The sequence below is a fragment of the Antechinus flavipes genome, chromosome 5 (genome assembly GCF_016432865.1).
Source record: "Antechinus flavipes isolate AdamAnt ecotype Samford, QLD, Australia chromosome 5, AdamAnt_v2, whole genome shotgun sequence".
Lineage (NCBI taxonomy): Eukaryota > Metazoa > Chordata > Mammalia > Dasyuromorphia > Dasyuridae > Antechinus > Antechinus flavipes.
In genome coordinates this window covers 88,721,922-88,739,822 of record NC_067402.1, presented here as the reverse complement: position 1 = coordinate 88,739,822, position 17,901 = coordinate 88,721,922, and the positions used below count along the sequence as shown (strand labels likewise).

The following is a 17,901-nucleotide window of genomic DNA, read 5'->3' as shown; positions in this document are numbered from 1 at the left end:
AACAAGGTTCAGGAGTTATTGAATGGGACAATATCCTGCACATTGGATCCTTGCCCCTCACTGTTGCCGAGAGCTATTGGCACAGTGCATTGTGGCCTGTGACAGTTCCGCCCTCCTTTGACAGTACTAGATGCCAACTGCTTTGAAAAGAATGGGGTGCTCAGGGCCACTTCTTAGATGAGTAGACCTTGGTTGCCTTAGAGATCACTTAGCTTTGCATGCATCCTCATGGCAACTGAGAACACACAAAGTGCTACAGCTCACAGCTCTAAGATTTAAGATTTTCAGTGCTGGTGGCTCAGCCTTTTTTGAAGGGAGACTTTAGCTTTTGATGTCTCCTTCCTTCTTGGCCCAGCTCAGATAGACATAAGGAAATTGCCTGGCTTTTCATGTCTGAATAGGATTAGACGGGAGGATATCTAAGGCTCATTTTTTTACTTTTCAATTTTATATGGCAGATTGTTTTTTTTTTTTTTTTAATTTTACCAAAATCTTAACCAACAACAAACATTTACTTAGTGCCATTTATAGTCAGGGCATTGAGAATTCAAAAATTAAAAATGAACTAGTCTATGCCCTCAAGGAGCTAACATTTTCCTAGGAAGAATATTATATTTGCACACAGAAAAATATAGTAGGAGATAGAGTCTGAGAGGCACAAATGAGAGATCTGTACAAAGTGTTCTAGGAAAATTTAAGGAGGAAGTGAAAGCATTTGTTAAATGCTTACTTAGGTAAGCATACTATGTAGAATACATATATATTGTTCAGTCATTTCAGTTGTGTTCAATTCTTCATGACCCCAATTTGGCTTTTCTTGGCAAAGATACTGGAGTGGTTTGTCTTTTCCTTCTCCATCTCATTTTATAGATGGGAAAATGAGGCAAACAAGATTAAGTGATTTGCCCAGAGTCACACAGTTAGTGACCTAGTGTCAGAGGTCAGAATTGAACTCAAGAAGATGTCTTCCTACCTTTTGGCTTGGCACTCTCTCCACTGTGCCACCTAGCTGCCCAGCATACTACATAATAGTATCCTATGTATAATGAGCTGATTTGTTAGCTTTCTGAAAGCTAAATTCAAACATTAGTTTTAGAATTCACCCCCACAAAAAAACACACCCCCAAAACAAAACATGTAATAGAAGCACAAACATGTTACAAGGATGCTGACAAGCCATTGATCTCTCTCACATAGTATGATAAAGCTATGGAAGTGTGATAAGCTCATTTATGTAGCAGTGTATGGGTGCTTTCAAAGATGATGTTCTCTTGGAGAGTACTCAGCTGGACTTTATAATTTATAGCTGTCTTGTACTTCAGTTTGCTTATCACTGGAGACTTGGTCAGTCTGGAATGAAGTCAGTTGAGTTGTTTGGTTCTTATATTTTTGAATGAAAAGATCCTTTTCTTTAACCATAATTAGTCATTTGAAAAAACAATACTTTTCCCATTTGTTGACATGGTTCTTGCCAAGCTTATGGAAGATCCTTATTAAGTCAATGCTAGCCAGTCAACTTAATGAATTCTTGTTCCTAAACCACTGCTAATTAAAATAAAAATGCCTGTTTGGAATTCTACTATTGGCCTCTTATACATATTAAAATACTTCAAGCACAGGATCATCAAAGTATTCTCAAATTAATTTCTTTTCTCTAATCAGTAGAAGAAGCTGATCAGCACTTGTAGGAGCAAATAGAGGGTTAGAGCAAAAAAGAAATGATTATGATTGGGAGGACAGGGGAAGCAGCATCATTTACAAATAAAGACAGTATTGTATTATAATTAAGAAGCATCATAGAGTAGCAGAGTAGAATGGCAAGTGCAAGTTCTAGTTTCATTTCCATCATTATTAATACCTATGTAATCTTGGTTAAGCCACTTAGATTTTTTGAGTTTCAATTTCTTCTTCTGTAACACACAATTAATATATTTGTTTCAGGGTTGTTTGGAGGATGACATGCAATTATGTATGTGAAAACCAGTCCTGTTTCTATCACTAATGAGCTGCATGGCTTTAGGCTTCAGTGTCCTCCTCTGTAAAACTATAGGGATGTACTACATGATCACTAAGATTAAAAAAAAATTATTTTATGATTTTATAATACTTTGAAAACTGTTAAGCAGCATGTTTTATTTTAGAGAATTATTGAGTTAAATGTTTTTCTCAATAGTATTGTCATACAAATACATGTAAATATAGTTTTCATCCTTTATTTTTGCAAGATTATGTATTCCAATTTTTTTCTCCCTCCCTCCCTCCCATATCTCATCTCCAAGACACCAAGCAAATTGATATGGGTTATACATGTACAGTCCTTTTAAACATATTTCCATATTTGTCGTGTCATCCAAGAAAAATCAGACCACAAGGGAAAAACCATGAGAAAGAAAAAGTAAACAAACAAACAAAAAGGATGAAATATTATGCTTTAATTCACTTTCAGTCTCTATAATTTTCTCTTTTTGAATGAGGGTGGCTTTTTCCATCTCAACTCTATTGGAATTGTCTTGGATCACTGCATTGCTGAGAAGAGCTAAGCTAGAGAATCATTGTAATTAGTGACAATCATTGGTAACTAGTGAAACTCCAAACAGAGAGACATATGTTCATCAAAGCATTTGCTGTTATCATGGAAGATGTCTGATTCACACAGTGAGGCTTTCCAGATGCTCCTGGTACACATGACATTGTGCTGATTTCATCAAGCATCAGAACACTGTGGAGTAGGAGTTCTAAACTGCCTTTTTTTTTTTTTTTTTTGTTTTGTGACATGGAACACTTGGGTAGTTTAGTGAAGTCTTTGGATCCTCTCTCAAGATAAGGTTTTTAAATAATTGGAGAAGATGTTAAATTTCAGTTAGAGATCAATGAAATAAAAATAATATTTTTCTCATCCTGAAATTCTAATCCTGAAATGGAGCTCAGGTTGAGAATGCCTGCTATTGAAACTCCCAAGTGAGATTCCTAACCAGAAAAGTTCAGTATAACTATCTACATAGGAAAGAATGAGTAGATGAAGAATGCCTATTGTTTAGATTATTATAAGCAGGTAGATGGATAGTCTATAAAACTGGTTTTCAGGACATACATCTTAAACAGACATTGCAGATTATATGGAACTAGATTTGAACAGCCAAAAAAAATTGTCTTGCATTTGAGGAATTGAATAATATTTTCACTTATCCCAAACTTATTTTTATAACAAAAATTAAAAAAAATATATTATCCTTTCATGATGCTTATATACTTATATTTAGCATCTCCCACAATCTTTCAGTGATTAAGGGGATAGTACTCTGGGAGAAAGGAGTTTACAATTGAAAATGTACAGGGTTTGAGCAAGAGAGTATGAGATCTTATCATTGTGTGAAATGTGGAGGTACCAAGCCATTGGTGAAGACAAATTAGAAATCGTTAAAATGAGTTCAGCTTCCCAATCAGAGAGAGAGAGATCACTGGCAACCAGAATGGAGCAGGAATAGGAGTGATTTTACCTCCTTAAGCTGCAAAGGCAAATGTTTGGAGGCATTTTTCACTCTTTTGCTCCCCTTTATATTTTTCCAAGACATTTTTTCTACTTAGAGCTTTTTACTCCCTTTACAAATCTTTCACTGTGTAATGATTAATTAATGAATTAATCTTAATTCATTCAAATAAGGAATTTGTTCCATTGTTTGCTGAGTACAACAGAAAATGTAATCCTGGTATGATAATGTGATGGGGAGGCAGCTCTGAATATATCACATAATATATCAGCTAGGACTCTGTTCCTGATTTGATGGTCAAGGGCACCCCCTGAGGGTATATTTTTGAGTTATTTTATTCTATATGTTTTATAGCTATACTCATAAAAGCAGAATTTCAAGGAACCTGCGGCTTCTTTTCTCATCTTCCCTTTAAACAAGTTTGTCTTTTATTTTTTTTGGTTGTAATTATCAGATATGGCTCAGTGCAAGAGAAAGAAGTTGATGGGTCCATGTGTGTATTTGTGTGGAGACACACACACACACACACACACACACACACAGGGAGACAGACAGAGAGACACACAAACACAGGCACAGAGATAGGGAGACACACAGAGACAGAGACAGACAGAGAGAGAATGGAGTAAGGATGGTGAGGGAGGAGGGGACTAGACGACTTAGTCCTGCCCTAAATGGTCCAGAAGGTTTTTGACTCTGGCTTAGGAGGGACAGGAGTAAGGACACAGATAGCCAGACACTATAGTGACACCTAGGGGCTAAGTATATGTATGCATATGTAGCTATATATAGTGTGCTGATTAGCTTAGATACACACAGGCAATTCACATATTGTACATGTATTGTGGATCATGGAACATTATGATTTCTAAGGATTCACATTTGTGTGTATAGCCAGTTAAAAACTGTGAGCCAAGTTGTCATAAAATACACCATCAAATAGAGGTCAGTGATTAATATAGTAAGAGTCTGCTCTAGCCGACTAGCTGGAGCCCTGAAGATTTACTGTAGGACTTCGGCAGAAGTTGCACAAAAAGAGAAAGCACGAGGGAGTTATGATTGCTCCTTTTGGTGAGAGTACAGAAATGGATGAGATCAGAGATCCATTCATTATTAATATTGTCATCATTAATCGAGCACTCATTTTCTGCTGAACACTCATGTGGTGTGGGAATACTCTTATAGGAAGGAATAATCTGCATACTCAATGGTAAAGTGGGCAAGGTTGGTTTTTGGTAAGCCTCTAGTCAAAACCTTTGCTGATGGTCTAAGCTGCTTCACATATAACATTGATATGCGAAGGAACTGCGGGGTTAACAGTGAACTTTCAGAGTGAGAAGTTTTCCAAGTATACAGCAATGCTAAGGGACATCCAGCTACTGTAAGGAATTTGGTGCTAGCTCTTCCTAACTCCAAGTGTTAGGTAGCATGATGCATTAATTCAAATTCACCATCAAAACTGCTAGAAATCTTAGAGATGACCTAATCCAAGCTCCTCATTCCACTGTTGAGTAAATGGAAATAGACTGACTTGGTGACTTAGAAGTCATGTAAGTAGCAGGACATACTCATGCGCAAATATCTCCCCTGTCTACTTCTCTTTTTGTTACAATACTTTTTTCCTTCAGAAAGATTTTTTTTTTTTTTTGGGGGGGATGAGGGTGGGTTAGGAACTTTGATTCCATAAGTGAATTTCCAGTGTAGAAACTCCATGCACAGACAGTTTGGCAACACAAGTAGTTTAATCTTAGATTTTTTTTTTTTTATTCACTGAGAAATGAATTGACTTGTCTGTGGTCGGTCAAATACTTTTTAAGTGCTCACTTACTATTTGCCAAGGGCCTTGGAGTTAGAAAAGACAATAACATGGGTCCTCCTGTTGATTTTCGATTCGAATTGGAGAGACGACATATAAACACCCATGACCGTGCAAGATATATACAGTATGTGTATATATATATATAATTAATAATAATAAAATATATATACATTATATTACAGAATTAGCATGTTTTCCAGGCAAGGTTTGAACCCAGGTATCTCTGATTTCAAGGCAGAAGCTCTCTTACATCAAAAAGAGGTATTAAAGATGGGAATACACAGGAGGCTTTTGGTGGGTATATTTTGGGGCAGATACCAATGTTTTATGATGACTGTTTTACGAAGATCCTGAAACAAAAGGGATCTTCATTACTATAAAGACCCATCATCCTTCCCATGAATGAAGTCAGTAAGGTACGGGCAAAGAGCTTTCCTTGCCCTCAAGTAAGATGGCTATTCTGGCTTCACGCAGGGCCACCTCCCGGCGGCTGGGGGAGGACGGGGCGGAGCGGAGTGTCACATGGTACCGGCGCGAGCAGGATTCATCCGGGCTCCCGTGCGGCCTCGCCTGTGGCAGCGCTAGGCGGCTCGGGGGTGTTCGACCCCGGGGGGAAGGGAAGGAAGGGGGCGGGCTGAGGAGAGGAGCGAATCTTGCCAGGCGGCGGGCGGGGAGGCTGTCGGCGAAACCTGCCTGGGATCCCCGGCGGCGGTCGGCTACCCGGCTGCGGGGCAAGGTGCGTGCGGTGACAGCGCCTGCCGAGCATGGCGAGCTACCTGCCTCCTTGCGTGGTGGACTGTGGCACCGGGTAAGAGCCGCTCGTCCTCGCCCATCTTCGCCCCCGCCGTCACCCGGGCCTTCCCTGCGCTCCCTGTCCCTCACCTCGCCGCGCCACCTTTCCCTTGTCCTTCGCCCCCGAATTGCAGCCCGAGGCGTCAGGTGAGGGGCCAGGACTCTCACTTGGCAGCGTCTCCCGCCCCTCCTCCATCCCATCCCCGTTTCCATTCCACCCCCATTTCCTTCCTTTTTCGTTCCCATCCCCAGTCTCACCCCTCTCGCATCCTCCATTCTCGTTCCCCATTCCCTTATCCCCATCCCCATCCCTGTTTCTATCCTCATCCTTGCCTCTCATCCCTTATCCCCTATCCCCCGTCTCCCTCCCCATTCCCACCCTCTCCCATCCCTGTCCTCATCTTCACCTCTGTTTCCATGTCCTCCTCTCTCTCTCAGGTAGACCTTCATCCCCATCCCAACCCCTATCCTTTATCCCTGTCCTCTCCATCTCCATTTCCATCCCTAGTCCTATACCTTCCGATTATCTAAACACACGAGGAAGCATAAAAGTAACCCTCTCTCTCCCGCAATTTTTTAACCACTTCCCTTTTTATCTAGGAACTTAATTATTCCCTCCCCCCTCAAAATCCAATTCTTACACATGCCATTCAAGGCTTTATTCACATAGCCATTGGAAATGGGCATTCACTGGACCACGTGGAGAGAAAGAAAAAATGTATTAGGTCAGAAATGTAGTAAGATAGTACCTAATTTAACTGTGCCTACATTGTGTCCTTTCTCCCACCTCTTAATGGATCAAATAGTATTAAAGAAGGGATTCTTAACCTGGAATCTTAATTTTTTTCTTAATATTTTGATTACTGTTTCCCAATATAATTGGATTCCTTTGTAATTATATGTATTTTGATTGGGCATTTAACCACATTATTTTGAGGGGTCCATAGGTTTCACCTAATTGCTGAAGTAGTCTATGACACAAAAATGATTAAGAACCTCTGGAATAAAGAGAGCTTGTCTTTTAGCCTCATTCTTTTCTCATCTTGTTCAAGGTGAGAAGGTGCTATTATTTTGTAGTCAATGAACTTGAGTCAGAAATCTAGGTCTGGTACTTACTACCACTTTGACCTTGGAAAGCCATTATCTTCCCCAGCCTCAATTTTCTCATCTGCAGATTTTGGGGGTGCTGCACTGAAAGTTCTTCCTAACCCCCAAATCTAGTGACCCATCACTAGTCCTGTTCATTCACTGGGTAGAAAAGATGTTCTGTCATCATTGGATTGCTGTCCATTTACTAGCCTTAATCTTCAGTAACAGTGTGAATCATTTCTGCTTGTGTTACTTCTGTGCTTTATTTTCCTCCTCTCTTATGGACTAAGTTGCAGTTTCTGCTTCTCCTATATCCCTGAAAGCATCTTGGGTAATATGGTCACTAACTTACCCTAACTGCAGGATCCTAAATAGATTTGGTGATAGTCCTTCCTTTTGCAGATGAAGAAACTGAAAGTGAAGTGACTTCATTAAGGTCCCACAGATAACAGTGACAGAGTTGGGATTTATGCAGATTCTGACTCTAAGTTTGGCATTTTTCCCATTGTACCACACATTTTTTCCTAATAATTCCTGTCTAGTACTCTTCCAATGACATAAACATATCAAGCTATTCCCTATTCTTCCTTCCCTTCCTCCATCATTGAATTCCAGTATTAAAACAACATATTCTAATCTATTTTGGTCCAATATTAAAACCACATACTCTAAAGGTTGGTTATTACAGTGCTCCTGTCTTAGGTTTATTTAAAACACTTTTGAGGACCTTAAAATGTAGTGGGTGAAAATGACATATTCCATTTTTGGGGAAATCTACATTTGTGAAAGCTCATATTATTAGGTTTTTTTTTTTTTTAATTTTCAGTGTTATTACTTCTCCTAAAATAGTACTGTAAGAAGATTCTATATTTGAGTTCATAAGAACTCAACTCATTTAAATTCTAAGGAATTCATGTATTTTTACTTGCCTGAGATAGTCTGATTTAGACAGATGAAGTACTAAAAGTAAATTCTCATTCTCTTGGTTTTCACACACATGTATATCTATGTATATATGCATACATGCATATATGTACATATGTATAGACATTCATATACATATTCAAATGCAAATATATTCAAATTTGGTAATTTGAAAATTCCAGTTTATATTCTTATGTAAGAATGAGGCTTGTAGTAAAATAGCCTGGTATTAAATAAACATTTAAAGAACTTTAAGGAAGTTTTGAATCATTTTTGTCACTAAATAGATCTGATTCCTTTTGACTTTCTTTCAACTTATGGGGACATAATTTTTATAAAATTTTCTACAATCTGTTTCAATCTGATCATATTTTTCTTTAGATTTTAAAACTAGGACTTGTGTTTTTGAATACTATCTATATTAATAATTATCCCTGAAATATTGTGTACTGGGAATTTTTGCAGGTTTTTTTTTTTTTTCCAAAAGTTAATTTGGTATGCAAAACACAAATATAGGTCAGTATTGTTAAACTCCTGGGAAGAAATGATTGATTTTCTCTTTCTTTTACTTTCCCTTGGAGTGTTATTATCTTTAGTGGAGATCAGACTGAAAGAATGAAGACAATGGTAAAAGATCTTTAACAAATTAGTATTTGTTTTTGAGAACTTTGATTTTATTTTTGGATTTGTAATACTTCTTTCATCACAAACCATTAATGGAAGATGGCAATAGAGTCTACTAATAGACGTTTAATGTCTTAATTTCTTGTTAACTATCCACTTCCAGTTATTTTTTTTTTTTTTTGATAAAGTAGAATTTCAAAATGTGAATTTTTTTTGGTGGGTGGGAAAGGAAATGCATGTTATTGCCAGAGAAATAGTTTCAATGTAATTGCTTCAAATACCCAAACTGTACTGCTTACTTACAGTTTTTGTTGTTGTTGTTGTTGAGAAAAAATAATCAAGAAGATGTGATCTGTATTATTTTAATGAATAAATAAAGCTGTTTCTGGTGTAGTTATTATTCTAGTGCCCAGAAGTAATAATGTCAGAGTTTTCCCCAGAGGGTTTGAAATAGACACACAGTTCTGGTAACCAGTGTGGGGTTTTATGAATTCCTATCTAGCATTATATTTCCAAAAAGGCTAAAACTTTTTAATTTTTGTAGGATGAATGAGTTTTAATTGAACCTTACATTTGCTTCATTTTTTTTTTGGTATGGCAACTCGATCTTTTCTCAGCCTTTGAGTTCAAGAATAAAATACTGTTCTGCTGTACCTTGTATATGTTAATAAGAGGACAATTGGATGAAGGAAAACATATATACACATATATATGTATTAGAGAGAGTTCAAATGATTTCTCAGTTTTCTTTTCAGCCTACCATCAACATCAAAGATACCTGTAAAAGAATATATTAATATTTTCATATAATATATGAATTCTTATTTTAATACTGGAAGGAATTTAAGACTGCCTAAGGACCATTCTATGCCAGTCTATGCAGTACATATTTTTAAATCCATAAGGCAAAGAAAATATAAATGAAAATTTTTTATTTCCAAGTAGAATTATAAATGAATTTTTGTATTAGTTGATTCCCCTAATGCGTCTACAGTTAATGACTACATCAGAATGGCTAGTTGTTACTTCACTAATTTCCCCTGAAATAGTGGGTGATTACTTTTTGAATCTATTAAACAAGGAAAGTTTTCTTTTGTAACCATATTATTCTTTTTATATCCAGATTAAAGAAGTTACACTTTGATTTCTGAACAGCAATGATTTGAGTTCACTTCAAGTTACCTTCTGCTTAAAGTACATGATTGTGGGAAGCGTTCCAGTTATGGATAAATGTGTTGAGTTGACAGCAGTTAGAATAATCCACCTGATACTGCAGAATTAAAGAATCAATATGTTATTGCTGTTAAAGAGACATTGTAGAAAAAAGCTATTAAAATATTGGAGGGAATGAATTAAGAGTTACTATCAACACCTTTCAAGCTATTACCAGACTATTTTGTGCATTTGTTTACAGACACGGGAGTCATCTTTTTTGTTTTTTGTTTTTTCCTGCTTCTTTTCCTTGATTTTGCTAGTTCTGAGTTTTTGACTATTTGTACACTTTTCTTTCTATCTGGTAATTAACAATTTATGGTAGAATTCTTAACCTTTTTTAGATGTTATGAATCCATTTGGATGTCTGATGAAGATGGATCCTTTCTCAGAATAATGTCTTAAAATTCACAAAATATGTAGAATTAGAAATAAAACTAAAATTCAATTAAAATACAATTAAAATATCTCTTTAAGAAGTCCACAGATCCTAAGTTATTGTTGCCTTTAGTTTTCTATTTCTCCTCTTCCTCCCTTTCTTCTTCCTTCTCTTTCCCTCTCCACTCCCCTTTTCTCTCTCCCTCCTTCCCTTTCTCCCTCTCACCCTTTTTCCTTCTCTTCCTTATTCCTTCTCGCCCTCCTTTCCTCTTTCTCTCTTCCTCCCTCCCTTTTTCCTTTTTTCCTTTTTCTTCCTCCCTCTTTTTCCCTCCTTCCCTCTCTTTTCCTTCTTTTCTTCTCCTCCTTCATTCTTCTCTGTCTCTATCTCTCTCTTCTCTCTCTGTCTCTCTCTTTCTCCCTCTTTCTTTCCCTGTTTCTCTCCCTTTCCTCTCCTTTTCCCTTGCTCTTTCCTTGTCTCTCCTCTTTCTCCCCTTTTCTCCTTCTATTCCTTTTCCCTATTTAGGTTAAAATCTTTTTGATTACATTTATTTTATTTTATTTTTATTTTTTTGATTACATTTAAAAGTCAATGCTGTTTTACTGGTCCTTGTTAGAGCAAGCTATCCCTATATAGTCATTTCCGTTTTTTTTTTTTTTTTTTTTTTTTTAGCTATGGTCCAGAAATCTATATCCCATTCTTATCCTCTATCTTCCTAAGGAGATGTTAACTTTTAGATCTTTCTTTCTCTTTTGAAGATCTTACTTTTGATGGGCAGCAATGATGAAAGTCCCTTTTATGTTCCCATGTTTCTTATCCAGCATTATAATTTTTAGCAGTACTTTTCTCAATTTTTTCAGGCAGAATCAATTGTGTCATGTCACTTATTGGAAATATATAGTAGTAATTTACTTTGACATATCTTTAGGAGTTTCTTGTTACTAATGGCAGTAGACATCTCTTTTGTTGTCTGATTTACACAGAGTTACCTTAATCCCCCTAAATTGGGAGTTTCTAACTATGACTACAAATCTCTTCTTCATTTGACTCTTATTGTATAATTTCATACTGAACAATTTTTATGGACCCACATTATCATTCCTTAGAATACAAGTAGGGGCCACTCACTAGAACTTGCTCCAGAGTTTTATGAGAGCAATCTTTTATCCATTTTTTAGCCTCATATGTTTCAAGGTCCTTTTTTCCTTCCCTTTCCCCTTTATATGATTTTATTTCACTCTTAGTTTTTCTGATTTTAGTTAGGATTTTTCCTACCTCTTAAAATAATTTGTTTTGTTTTTGTTGACATTTAAACCCCTCCCCACCTTCCTCTATCTCCAACCCATCTCTCTCTCTCTGTAAGAAAAACTTCTTTTTTCCTGATTATCTGGACAGTGGAAAGGTGCTCTACTGTAATTACTGACCCACTTACCTACTGCCTTGCCTCCTTGAGATCTTTTTTTTTTTAATATAGCTTTATATTTTTGAAAATACATGCAGATAGTTTTCAACAATCACTCTTGCAAAACCTTGTATTCCATATTTTTCTCCCTCCCTCCTTCCTTCCTCCTTTCTCTAGGCAGCAAGTAATCCAATCTAGATTAAACATGTGCAGTTCATCTAAACATATTATGGTCATCGAGATCTTTATATGGAAATGGTCTCTGCATGAGGGCATTCTTGGAAGCATAAGAAAATGATAGGTAGATTTTTGAAGGTTATTTTTTGTAGCAGACCATACCTCTACAATCATACAACTCACTTTGAAGTGTAGAAAATATAAGATCCTATTTTGTTTGTTTTTAGTTGCTTTAAAAAAAAATTAAGGTAAAACAGTAGAGCTCTATAAGGTCATGTGCATTAAATTAACTCCGGTGCCATAATTTTCTTTTTTCATTGACTCTCTGAATAGTAACATAAAGCGAGGCATGCAGGATACATTGTTTACTAAAGCTATTCATTGGTATTATTGAATTTATCCTGTACAGAGTCCAAATAGAGAATTCCTTATCATTGTGGAAGTTCTTCAAATATGCCTGTTCAAAAATGACTTCATATTTAATTGCTTTAAGCCCTGGAAATAACCAAAGAGCTCCTTTTCAGTAATAACTGTAATTATTCAGAAGAATAATTCAAATTGGAGAAAATAAAGTAAATAAAAATACATTTTTTTCTAGACTATGAAATGTGGTGAGATAGTGTACTGAGTTACTCCAGGAGTAGATAAATAAGGTATAACTTTAGGGCAATAATTGTAGTATTTAGAACTATTAGAAACCTCAAAAATTACCTCATCTAATCCTCTTGTTTTATGGATGAGAAAGATGATTTTTTTTCCCCAAATAGTAAGTTACAGAATTTGAATTTGAATTGTTTTCTGTCAACAAATCCCATTGTTCCAGTACTACTTCTTGTGCTGCCTCTTGTACACATATCATATATATACATATATATATATATACACATATATATATATATATATATATATATATATATACACATATATATGTACACACACACACACACACACACACACACACACACATCTACACTGCTTCAGAGAAACAATCTGCAAGGTTCAGAATTGGTTAAAGTGAGGAAGAAATTGCACTAGATCACATTTGAGAACCTATGTAGTTTTCTTAGCAAAAATACTAAGCAAAAATCCATATTAAATCTCTTATTAGAAATGAAATTCAAGTAACATAAAGGATTAATGTAGTGACATATTTAACATAAAAGATTAGTATAGTGACCATTCTCAGATAGCTGGTATTAAAATTATTAATAAAAACTGCTGGGAAAACTGGATAGTTGGATTGGAAAAAATTAGGTTAGATTCATATCTTCTACCCTACTCTACACTATTACATTTCACAGAACATTTTAAGTAATGACTGCAGTAGTAGATGAGTCATAGGTGACTATATAAATAATGTAAGGTTTTTTTTTGTGGAAAAGGAGATAATTTTTTTTTTTTTTTCATTTCTGAAGAGGCAAAGTATAATCAATCAAAAATAGACATCATTGCTGACAGTATTTGATTTTGATTATATAAATAAAATCATGTTTAAAATATAAAGAAATTTATTAGAAAAATATTTTTAATAAGTATATCAGGTAAAGTCAGATAGCCAGAATCCATAAATAATTAACACATATTGCATAGCCTTATAGATTTAAAACTAAAGGGTCTTTAGAGATTATTAAATCTGAACTCCTCTTTTTACAGATGAAGAAACAGAACCAGAGACGTTAAGAGACATATTCAAGCTAACACAGGCAGTAAACAGAAGAGATGGGATATGAACTCAAGTACCATGCTGTTTCCTGTATGGTGATAATGATCTATGAGGCTAGTTAACACATACTCCATGGTGGGGCAGTGATTAGGGGATACAAAGAACTTATGAGGAAAAATACACAGACTACTAGTAATCATATAAAAAATTTGTAAACTTTCTGATCAAATAATGTGGGTAGAGCTACAGGGAAACAGTACTTTAATAAATTGTTGGTTTATTTGCTACAATATTTTGGAAAGCAATAGCTAATGTCACAAAACATCTTAACTGTTCTTGAATAGTTCTTTCCATTTCTAGGACTCTATCTCAAAAAAGAAAAAAAGGATCAGATAAGAACATATCTGTGATCAAATGTTCATGACTTCATTATTTATAATAACAAAAAATTAAAACATTCTGTGTATCCAGAATTTGAAGAATAGTAGAATAAAGTGTGGCATATTGTACATATATACATATACGTACATATACCTACATAGTACTTTCTGAGCAAAAATCCATGTTAGATGCTATTAAGAAATGTTAAATATAAAAAATCCAAGGAGTTTTTTTCTTTTTGGGACTTTATATAGATATGAATATTTTGTAGAGGAATAGAGCTATTTGCAGTAAGATTGAAAACCTGGTAATCCTTTTTGATCCAGTGATTTTATTGTTGAAAGTACCATAAAAAGGAAAGAACAGCATACTATATTCTGAGCCTGATTCAGGTCAGCTCCCTAGTAGTTTATGTTCAATACTGGAACAGATTGAGACACTGTCATTCAACAATTAACTATAGCAGAAATATGCAACAGGGATATCCATGGGTCAAGAAGAATCCAGTTCATATAGCTAAATGAAACTCCCTTGTCTATGAGTTAACCGTGGTGATCTGCCAGCCAAGCATTAGAAACTACCTGGAGTCCCTGGTGGGAGGGTTTTAAAAAAAAATTTAAATGACCAGAAAATGAGGTGAACAGCCTAGGCCTGAAGTCCCTTGAGCCTCAAGGATAGATTTAATGCCAATTGAGGGGGAAAAATAGCCTAGATTGCATGGGAGAGAACACTTAGGATATTTCTTCTGTCACAAGATCTTTGACAAAAATATTCATTGCTGTTCTATTTGTAATGGTGAAAAAAAATTGTTAGCAGTCTAAATGTAGAGGGCCGGGAATCCATTCCAGGTTCTTGAATCTTACAGTAACTTGGCTCACCAAAACTTCCTTTTCTTATTGAAATAGCAGAGACTTCTTGTCAATATAATAAATTAATAATCTAGTGATTGAAGTAAAATGTAAATACTGCTTTTTGGATTAAAGTCAACCTTTGAACTTAGGATAGGAAAAACAGCCCACAATAGAGAATAAAGGCATTTGGGAGAAATATACTTGAGACAATGGTGTGATAAACTTTATCCTGATGTGTATCTCAACTATTTGCATCTCTGTTTAAGTAACCAAGACTCTGGGCTTAATCATTTATATCTCAGTAGAACTTGTTTGTTAGAGAAGACCATAGGAACTTCAAAGAATGTACTTTGTATTGTTTATGAGCATTTGAGGTATAATATTTGTCTTTGTGATCAATAAACTTTGAAGAGTTCATAATTCAAACTTTTCCACTTGGCCCTGGTAAATTCACACCTTTAATTCACTACAGGAGCTGGACTCCAACATCTAAATATCCAGCATTTGGAAAAAGGTTGAATAAATTATGGTACGATAATGTAATAGAAGATTCCTGTGTCAAAAAGAATAATAAATTATGAGATACAAGGAAATAAAGTAGTACAAAGTGAGATTAGCAGGATCAGTACTCTGCACACATTGTCTGTAATCATTTTATAGAAGAATGAAGAACATGCCAGAGATAGTTAAACTTGAGATACACCCAAAAGTGGGACAATCAAAATATTTTGTTTTCTTAATTCATTTGATTCTACCTTGTTAAATGCTTAAGGTCTGAATTTTTATTGGTTGATGGTTATTCATTTTATTAAGTTAAAAAAAGGATTTCAGAATGATTTAAAGTACAAGAGAAAGATGAAATGGTGGCTCAGAATAAGCTATTATAATTAGTAATACATATTATCTTAAGGCAGGGTAAAAAGGATGTATCAAAGTCAAGTATAACCACAAAAGGAGACCAACCAATTTGTGTAGCAAAGATATGGTATGACAGCCTTATTGCTACACTGGTAACACTCAAATTAAAAAGCAAAAACACAACAGAATATTTTCAGCAAGAACTTCAAAGTATTTGAGTGGATCCTCTTGAAAATTTACCAAACATTCAGACAAGTAGAATTTCTTAAAAGAAAGAATTTTAGTTTGTGCTGGTAGAATCATCTAATACCAGTGATGTCACAGATATATCTGAGCATCAAAATGAAGTTCCCTTGTCATTACTTTCTATGGATTTCTCATTTGTGGTTTTAGTTTTCAGTGAGTAGATATGATTTTATTATGTTAGTTTTCTTGTATGGCTCACAAATTACTACTTCCTTGTTTTTCTAATTTCCTAATTTTTTTTTTTTTTGGTTCAATAAAACTTGTAAATAATGTTTTTTTAAAAGTTTGTAAGGTTCGATTTGGGATAAATGAAGCTAATCTTGTTTTAAGAATTTTAAGTAGTCTGACAAAACTGATGCAAAGAATGCTTTTGAATTTGTGAATGGTTTTCTGAAAAATAAAACTAACTTTGGAAATCCAATTTAGTATTTATGACTGCTTTTTGAAATTCTTATTCATTCATTCATTTACTTATTTACATATTTATTTATTTGTTTATTTTTGCTTTTTGAAATTCTTGAAAGCATTGATTGAAGTGTAGCCCAGTGAGCTTTGCTACATTCCTATATGATACTTCATCATACGTTTTTTACTATTTTTATAATTTCAATCATAGTTTCTTGAAAGAACAGGTTTTGTAGTTCTTATTAGAACTCTGGGAAATTTTGCAAATATAATATTGTATCAAAATGGAAGCTTCTTTCATCTATATCATAACTGAAGTATACCGTTAGCATCTTTAACCTGAAAATAGTAATCTGAAAGTCAACTATTTTTGCCATGACTTTTATTCTTTGAAATATAATAGGTACCAAGGAGTTCAAACATGTTTAAAGATTTTGTATAAGAAAAAAAAAACACTTGAATAATTATAACAAAGGCTTAGTAAGAAAATAGATTTTAAAAAATATATCTTAAAAACTTCACATTTAGAAGTAATAGTATTTTGGACTATTTGATGAGAGCTTTCTGCCTAATCTAAGCAGTAAATTTTTCCTTAACCTCTCTTTGGCTTAAAATAATAATGTTTTAGCAGTTTTTCTGTAGGATAGGTAATTGTTTACCAGTATATAATCCATGGCTACATAATTTTAATAGCACACTAAAAATCTTTCATTCCTACAGCTATGAAAAAAAGATGATTAGTAACAATTATGTTTCATTGTGAATCGAGATCTTATTTTCATAATTGTTCTGTCCCTAACAAGTTCTTGAGTAGATTTTAAGAGAATAATTCTAAATGTGTTAAGATTTTATCATTGAAAGTAATCATGTGTATGAATCCTTTTATAAAGCAAACATTCATATCAAACTGATCTCTTTGAGGTTATGAACAGTTTTCAGATGAGGAAATTGGAACTATTGATCAGAGAAATACAAATTAAGACAACTCTGAGATACCACTACACACCTCTCAGATTGGCCAAGATGACAAGAAAAGATAATGAAATTGGCTCACTGATACATTGTTGGTGGAACTGTGAACAGATCCAGCCATTCTGGAGAGTAATTTGGAAGTATGCTCAAAAAGCTATACCCTTTGTACATACCCTTTGATCCAGCAGTGTTACTACTGGGCCTGTATCCCAAAGAGATCTTAAGAAGGAAAAGGGACCCACATGTGCAAAATTGTGGCAGCCAGAAACTGGAAACTGAAGGAATGCCCATCAATTGGAGAATGGCTGGATAAATTATGGCATATGAATGTTATGGAATATTATTGTTCTATAAGAAGCGATCAGCAGGATGATTTCAGAGAGGCCTGGAGAGACTTACTTGAACTGATGCTAAGTGAAATGAGCAGAACCAGGAGATCGTTGTACAGGGCAACAGGATTATATGATGATCAATTCTGATGAACGCAGCTCTTTTCAACAATGAGATGATTCAAGCCAGTTCCAATGGTCTTGTGATGAAGAGAGCCATTTACACCCAGAGAAAGAATTGTGGTAACTGAGTATGGATCACAACATAATCTTTTCTTTTTTTTTTTTTTTTT

At 34.9% G+C, this 17,901-nt stretch overlaps 1 protein-coding gene across 3 annotated transcripts in view; it reads left to right on the top strand.

The window, feature by feature from the left end:
- Nucleotides 1–5,927: 5,927 nt before the first annotated feature.
- The window catches only part of ACTR3B (actin related protein 3B), a 92,713-nt gene continuing 80,739 nt past the window's right edge, over nt 5,928–17,901 (top strand). Inside the window, exon 1 of one of the 3 annotated variants that reach the window (XM_052000581.1) lies at nt 5,928–6,115. In XM_052000581.1, the coding sequence (XP_051856541.1) occupies nt 6,072–6,115 (44 nt within the window). In that variant the 5' untranslated portion in view covers nt 5,928–6,071. The other 2 variants (XM_052000580.1, XM_052000582.1) reach the window with 2 other exon arrangements.